Below are 7858 nucleotides of genomic sequence, written 5' to 3' on the forward strand. Positions count from 1 at the left end.
CGGATCTAAGAGTAGGAGAGATTTTTATATTCTATTTCCTACTGTTGCAACAGATTTAAGTGTTTTAAAAATGATTGTATACTTAACATTGACTTTGTTGAAAAGCCCAAAAGTGCATGACACTGTAATAGCCTGGAAACCCCAGGAAGTGTATGGTTTGGAAAGCCACGGCCACCTGCTCGCCGGTGAGTCACGGGCGCAGGCTCGCACCTGCCTCCGCACTCGCCAACCGGCTGCCGCGCGCTTCCAAGCGAAATGCCCGGTGCGAGAGCTGTCCCTGAGCCAGGCCCCATGCCCCCGGCCCCGGGAAGCAGCGAACGCCTGCTCGTGGTAATTTCTGGAATTGAGGGCATTCCCTTTGTAAAGTTCACGCGATCGGGCCTTTCCTTTCTCCACTCGTGAACAAACCAGAAGCCAGACTTTCGGGTCAGCCGCGCCGCCCCCAGCCAGGGGTATTTCGATCCTGCAGCGAGGCCAGAGGTCGCGGTGGCCGACGGCGGCCGCAGCGGGGCAGGGGTGGCCGGGAGGCCGCGAGCGCCCTCTCGGAAGAAGCCAACGAGGCCGGGTCTAGCCCAGGGACCGCGGCCCGGCCACGCGGTCGCGCAGGGACGCGTGTCCTCCGTAGGGACAAAGGGTCGGGAAACTTGATCCGGGCCCGTCCCGGAAAATCCGGGCTGCGGTCGCCATGGCTACCGAGTCGGGCTCCCGGCAGCCGCCCCCGACCCGGCCCAGCCCGCGAGGGGGCGCTGGGAGGAGGGGTGCGGAGGGGACTGGCCCCGCCGCCCGCCCCGCCCTCCGGCCGCGGCCGCCGGCCCCAGCCCGCGACTGACCCTCGGCAGCTCCTGTAGTCACGTGGCGCTGGGAACCGGCGGGGGGGCTGGGCCCGGGCCTGGCAGTTGTGAACTCGAACCTGCCGCTGTCGCCGCGCGGGGTGGGGAGCGCGGCCGCCGGCGCCGGCGTTCCGGCCTCATGGACGCGCGACGCGCCTCCGCGCACCCCGCCGGAGAGGTTCGTCCCGGGCAGGGCGCGGGGTTCCACGCGGGCCCGAGGCGGGCGGCCCTACCTGCCGGGCGCGTGACTGTGTGTGCGCTGTGTGTGTGTTGGGGGGGTGGCGGACAGTGCTGGACCGAAGGGGGGGGGCCGAGCCCGCGCACCTGCGCACAGGCTCCGCGAGGTGCGCTCTGCGTGGGGACCCGAAAGGGCCCATTCGGGGTGCGCGGAGCCGTATGTTCGCGACGTGGACGGGGGACACGCGCGAAAACAAAAGGGGGGTGTGGGGTCTCCACGACCCTTTGCCGTCCAGAAGGCGCAAGGGGATTGTGACCGAGACCTGGCCACACTAGCTCGCCCTACGCAGCCCCTTGGGAAACGGGCCTGGAATTCCTGTTGGGAGGAGGGTGGGGGAAGGGGAGCCAGCAGGGATTCCCGAGTTTCTGCCATCGGCCGGCCTTTGGCCATCAGCATGGAGAATTCGTGCTGTGACCTTACCAGTGGAGGAAATGACCCCCGAACGCTGGCGTGTACTTCCTTGGTGAAGGGGACACATTCATTTATTAATCCAGTAGCCATTAAGGTTCCCCTGCCGGGCGGGGTGTCGAGCCTGGGTGGGGGAGGGGGTTGTGGCTGGCGAGGACACAAAGATGACTGCCCTAGAGGAGCTCAGAGCCTCACGCGTGTTTTCTCTCCCCTCCCCGCAGGTAAGGCTGGCCTCTCTGCGCTCAGAGGTCTGAGCTCTGCCATGGGGGTAGGGGTGTCTTTACTGCTGCAGTTTTCTCTGACATCTGGGGGCTACCAGAGTGTGGGCCGAAGCAGGCGCTACAGCCGCAGAAGTATCCCCAGGAACATCCCCCGGAGGAGCTGGAAAAAGCCTCATCTCCAGCTCTACGGTCTGCAGGGTAGAGTCTGGCCTTCTTTGTTGGGTTCCCACACCATTCCACAGCCCCAGTGCTCAGATCTCCTCCTGGAGGAAGGAAGTCACCTGTAGGGGGGAAGGATCACATTCTCGTACCAGCGTCTTTCTTCCCTGTGCTCAGTCTGGCCGTGGGGAATGAGTCACGTCTGAGCTCCTCCAGAGGAGTTCTGCTCTAGGGGATTTAGGGAGGATGTGTCCGGAGGTTGCAACCCTGCAGTGAAGGTCCATTAAGAGGCTAACTACCATCCACCCCTCAGTGGCTATAGGAAGCTCTTCTTGAGGAATCTGGGCTCCCTGGCACCGCGGAATAGCTGAATGTGGGGCAGCCCCCGGTGGGGTTGGGGCATGACCTGGCAGGGGACCCAGATTGCAGTCTTGTCTTTCCTCCCCTTCTCTTGCCCCAGTAATCGCTACCACCCCGGGGAGGCAGGGATCCGGGCCCGAGGCTAACAGGCTGTGGGTGTTCCTTGGATTCATGGGCGCTTTCCTTCTCGCGATGTCCTAATCGCGTGTGGGTGGAGGGGGGCAGGCAGGCAGAGTGTGGGCACCGCCTGGACAGACAGTGGCCTGGCGTTCTGCAGTCCTGGGAGTACCATCCAAGCTCTGCCCTCCTGTTCCCCAGAAGCGCTGTTCTCTCTTGCTCTCCAGGCTTCCGCCCTGAGACACTGAGGTTAGGGAGGCCAGAAATGCCTCCCCTGTGGCGCGCTTAGAGCCCGGGAGAGGGTAAAAAGGATAAGGGCCGTAGGAGTTTCTGTGGGAGCTGTACATACCCCGGTGTTTTGGAGGAAAGAACGCTAACTGGGAGTTTAGAAGGCCTGTCCCCTAGTCTTGGTTCTGCTTTTGGTTTACTGTGTCCTCTTGGGCAAGTTCCCTCCTTCCTCTTATGCCTCAGAGTTGCTTCATCTGTCAAGCAGGGAGCTTAATAATGTCTGTTCATCCAGCCTCACAAGGTTGCTACTCAAAGGTAGCAAGAGGAAATCGTAGAAACAAGCCGAGGGCAGCAGGGAAGCACTTGAAAAGTGGAAAGCACTAGAGGGAGAGGGGACGGCGTTTTCTGGTGAGTCCTAAGGCAGGAATGTTTGTGCAGCCAGCGCTGGAGTGTTTACTCCATGCCAGACCCGGGGTGACTGCCACGAGGGGGATTCCAAGAAGTGTCAGAGTTCCTCCCTTCTGGTAGTTTCCAGGCTCATGAACACTTAGGACAAATACACTTGGAATGGTATCTGGAAGCCCCTGACTGAACTGACGCAGAACACAGAAGGCAATAGAAGGGTAGTCCTGATTCAAGGGCTCTAGCAGTTCAGAGATTTGAGCTCCTCTCGGGCCTGGGGTCGGCCAGGGAGGAACGGGGGCAGGATGAGTTGATCCCCAGAGTGACACTACTTTTCCACCCTCAGCAGAGGAAGAACCCATGCTGGAACGTCGCTGCAGGGGCCCCCTGGCCATGGGCCCAGCCCAGCCCAGGCTCTCTGGGCCCTCCCAGAAGTTGCCCCCGACCCTGGAGAAGGAGCCCCGCGGGCTGAGGTTACAAGGCACTTCCGTGGCCCCGTCGGGCAGCCAAGCCCCGGGCAGGGCCCATCGCTGTGCCCACTGTCGAAGGCACTTCCCCGGCTGGGTGGCCCTGTGGCTTCACGCCCGACACTGCCAGGCCCGCCTGCCCCTGCCCTGTCCTGAATGCGGCCGGCGCTTCCGGCACGCCCCCTTCTTGGCGCTGCACTGCCAGGTCCATGCCGCCGCCACCCCAGATCTGGGCTTCGCCTGCCACCTCTGCAGGCAGAGCTTCCGAGGTTGGGTGGCCCTGGTTCTGCATCTGCGAGCCCACTCGGCCGCAAAGCGGCCCATCGCCTGTCCTGAATGTGAGAGACGCTTCTGGCGACAAAAGCAGCTTCGAGCTCACGCGCGGAGGTGCCACCCCCCAGCCCCGGAGGCCCGGCCCTTCATATGTGGCAACTGTGGCCGCAGCTTTGCCCAGTGGGACCAGCTAGTTGCTCACAAGCGGGTTCACGTAGCCGAGGCCCTGGAGGAGGCAGCAGCCAAGGCTCTGGGGCCCCGGCCTAGGGGCCGCCCGGCCGTGACCGCCCCCCGGCCCGGTGGAGACGCGGTCGACCGCCCCTTCCAGTGTGCCTGCTGCGGCAAGCGCTTTCGGCACAAGCCCAACTTGATCGCCCACCGCCGCGTGCACACGGGCGAGCGGCCCCACCAGTGCCCCGAATGCGGGAAGCGCTTCACCAATAAGCCCTACCTGACCTCACACCGGCGCATCCACACTGGCGAGAAGCCCTACCCGTGCACGGAGTGCGGGCGCCGCTTCCGCCACAAACCCAACCTGCTGTCTCATAGCAAGATCCACAAGCGGTCCGAAGGGTCCGCGCCGGGCGTCCCCGGCGCGGGGAGCACCCAGCTTCCGGCCGGCCCGCAGGAGGCCTCGTCGGAGCCCCCCGCCGAGGCCCCGCTGAAACCCGCCCTTGAGCCTGCGCCCGAGGCCCCGGGAGCGCCCCCGCGGGCCCCGGCGGCCGCGTCCCCCTCGCTCTTCGGCTGCGAAGACTGTGGCCGCAGCTTCCGGCTGGAGCGCTTCCTGCGGGCCCACCAGCGGCAGCACACCGGGGAGCGGCCCTTCACCTGCGCCGAGTGCGGGAAGAACTTCGGCAAGAAGACGCACCTGGTGGCGCACTCCCGGGTGCACTCGGGCGAGCGGCCCTTCGCCTGCGAGGAGTGCGGGCGCCGCTTCTCCCAGGGCAGCCACCTGGCCGCCCACCGGCGCGACCATGCCCCCGAGCGGCCCTTCGTCTGCCCGGACTGCGGCAAGGCTTTCCGCCACAAGCCCTACCTGGCGGCCCACCGGCGCATCCACACCGGCGAGAAGCCCTACGTGTGCCCGGACTGCGGCAAAGCCTTCAGCCAGAAGTCCAACCTGGTGTCCCATCGGCGCATCCACACGGGCGAGCGCCCCTACGCCTGCCCCGACTGCGACCGGAGCTTCAGCCAGAAGTCCAATCTCATCACCCACCGCAAGAGCCACATCCGGGACGGCGCCTTCTGCTGCGCCATCTGCGGCCAGACCTTTGACGACGAGGAGAAGCTCCTGGCCCATCAGAAGAAGCATGATGTCTGAGAGGGCAGGGGCTGCGGAGGCTGAGGGCGAGGGGGCCCCGGGAGCCCTTCACAGGGGAGCGTTGCCGTGGGCCTGGGCCGTCGGGGGGCCCCTAGGTTGCTGCTGGTGTAGGCGAGGGGTGGGAGAGGCAGCCAGTGAGCTGGGGGCCCTGGTAGAGAGGGAGGTCTGGCCCCCCTGCGGCCGGGGAGGCCACTGTCCGGGGCACAGGGACCCTGGCCTCCAGCTGGTGTTTGCTAAGGTTCTGTCCTGACTGTCCTGTGCCCTGGAAAAGTAGCAATAGCAGCTCCACTTACCCCTTAGAGCCCTCTGGCTGGAGGGGCCACCAGGGGGCAGGAAGAAGACCCTTCCCCTCTGGTGTTAACGCCTTAATGTCCTTGTCCTTTATTATGAATTCCTTCCGCTGGTTTTTTTTTTTTTTTTTTTTTTTTTTTTTTTTGGAAGCAGGTGTGGTACAGTCCTTAGTAAATGAGCACTTGGGAGGAAAAGTGGACCAGCTGGATACACCTGGGAGAACCTGCTGGCCTTGTTAGGCAGCACCTGGGCCTTTTCCAGCACTGAGAGGTGAGGCTGTGCTGCTGTAACCTGTCCCACCCTGTCCCCTTCCTCCTGCCCCTGCATAGGCACCTGGACTGACAGAGACCCATCTGCTGTTAGCGCTCAGCTCCACCCTGTCCCTCCCCACCGTCAACACCCCGCCCTCCCGGCGCTCTGAGCGTCCCCTGACTGTCAGCAGCCCTGTGTCCAGGCTTTTGTCTGAACACCCCAACCCTCCACTCCTTCCGGAACTCAACATGGTGGAAAGGACCGCCCCACTGATAATGGAGGGTCAGCCGGCAGGAAGATAGGGGTGAGGTTCCTTTCCAGCCTTTCTAGGGCATGGATGCCCAGTCTCGGCTTGAACACTTAGGTGACGGGTAGTCCCCACCTCCTGAGGCCCTGGTCCTATTGTAGGATAATTCTAATTGTTAGAAATTCTTCCTTAGAATGAATGGAATCTGCTTTCCTGTAATTTCTACCTACCGGGGCTCCTTCTGTTCTCTGGAATGAAACGGAACAACCGCTTACCCTCCTTTTCAAACTAGAGAATAAAGATTTGGTTTTAGAGCTGGTGGCCGAGTGTTCCTTTCTCCCGGGGAGCTGTGTAGTTTGAAGGAGCAGCAGCATACTCTGCTCTGAGGAGGGGAATTTGGGGGCGGGGGTTGGCCACAGGACAAGTGCCCCACTCGGGCTCCTTTGCACCCTGCCTCCAGTTCTTCCTGGCGGGGGGAGGCCAGGCGCACCCCGCAGTGGGGACTGGTTCTCCGGGGGACTAGCTTTCTGTGGGGTCGAGTCAGACTTGTCTGGTGCCAGTTATCAGGAGGAAAAGGTCTGATGTGAATGTCCTGCAGTGCCTTCGAGGCTGGCCCGCTGCAGCCCCCCACATCTGGAACTACAGATGCTTCCCTGCACCGGTTGTCTCCTGCAAATTTGGGTGCCTATTTTTGACACATATCGGGAGGCCCTTTTCCCGCCAAGTTTAGTAATTTCTGCACAGATCCAGCACCTAGCATGCAGCGCATAATAATAACCGCAGTATGGTTATGTGAGTGGCACCTCGCAAAGAAGTTTACCTAAACCGTCTCACGTAATCCTGGTGTGGTAGGTGCTCTTCTTTCACAGGTGAAAACATTTGCTCAGGGGCACATGACTGAGAATCCAGATTTCAGATTTCAACCCAGGCCTGTGTGGCTCCTGGAACCTGTGCTCTTGACCCCTGCCACCTATTTATCGGGTGAATGCAGTATGCTGCTGCTTTGGGGGCAGATCATCATTAAATGCCCACCATGGTCTTGATGTCGCAATGGAAACTAGGGGTTTACCGAGACAAGATCTTGTCCTTACCTCCAAGAGGCCCAAGTCCGGGGAGGACGTGTATGTGTATGCAGATGACAGCAGAGACGATGGGGACTTCCCCCATCCCAAGCGTGTAGGATGGAAGTAGATAGCTTCCAAGTTTCATACGGGTTTATGAGGGTAGGGAGCCACTGAAAAACCTGTGTGGTAAATGGCAAATTATCTTTCAGAGACTGGAAGCATTGTCTCAAGATGCCTCACTTCCAGTATCTCTCTTTATGGGACCCCAGGGCTTCAAGGGAAGGGGAACCATGATTTTTGGTTGGGGGGGAGGGCAGGAAAGTAGGTCAATGTCTGGAGATGATGGGCAGGGAGCAGGAGACAGGTCCTCAGGCATCTAGGGTTTTTACTTGCGGGTTGGGGAAAAGCATGTGGGAGAGGGGATCTGACCAGGGCTCCTGACTTTGAAAAACCATCATCTTTATTTATTAAACATTTTTTAAATGTTTATTTGTGTTTGAGAGAGAGAGAGGGCGCACAAGTGGAGAAGGGGCAGAGAGAGGGAGATACAGAATCTGAAGTAGGCTCCAGGCTCCGAGCTATCAGCGCACAGCCTGACTTGGGGCTCGAACTCACCAACCCCAAGATCATGACCTGAGCCAAAGTCAGACACTTAACCGACTGAGCCACCCAAGTGCCCTGAAAAAGGGGGAGCCACAGAAGTTGCCTTGAGAGGGCTGGTAAAGCTGTGACAGAGCTGGGTCCGTGGGTCCTTTCTGGGTCCCTTGGGGGACCAGGTGGTTCCCAAATCCTTGCTCAGCATGGCGCGCTGCTGACAGCAGTTTTGAAGGAGGAAATGCTCAGGCTGGAGGGGCCGTAGTTCTGCAGACAGGAGCTATGCTTCTGTTCCGAGGTGTCCAGTTTTCTTTTCCCCCCTTTTCTTCTACAGTCACAAAAGTACTCAATTATCTTCTCAAAATTTAATAATACAGACATATATT

At 60.8% G+C, this 7858-nt stretch overlaps 1 protein-coding gene across 3 annotated transcripts; it reads left to right on the top strand.

The window, feature by feature from the left end:
- Window positions 1–837: 837 nt before the first annotated feature.
- REPIN1 (replication initiator 1) lies at window positions 838–6128 on the top strand. 3 transcript variants are annotated; one of them, XM_043589862.1, is made up of 3 exons: window positions 838–1008; window positions 1698–1895; window positions 3313–6128. In XM_043589862.1, exons 2-3 carry the CDS (start codon window positions 1739–1741, stop codon window positions 5022–5024), a joined length of 1869 nt encoding a protein of 622 aa, XP_043445797.1. In that variant the 5' UTR covers window positions 838–1008; window positions 1698–1738; the 3' UTR covers window positions 5025–6128. The 3 variants fall into 3 exon arrangements, with proteins under 3 accessions (XP_043445797.1, XP_043445796.1, XP_043445799.1); XM_043589861.1 differs by having other exon boundaries at window positions 839–1008; window positions 3310–6128; XM_043589864.1 differs by lacking the exon at window positions 1698–1895 and having other exon boundaries at window positions 841–1008; window positions 3310–6128.
- The last annotated feature ends 1730 nt before the right edge of the window (window positions 6129–7858 follow it).

The sequence above is a fragment of the Prionailurus bengalensis genome, chromosome A2 (assembly GCF_016509475.1).
Source record: "Prionailurus bengalensis isolate Pbe53 chromosome A2, Fcat_Pben_1.1_paternal_pri, whole genome shotgun sequence".
Taxonomy (NCBI): Eukaryota; Metazoa; Chordata; class Mammalia; order Carnivora; family Felidae; genus Prionailurus; species Prionailurus bengalensis.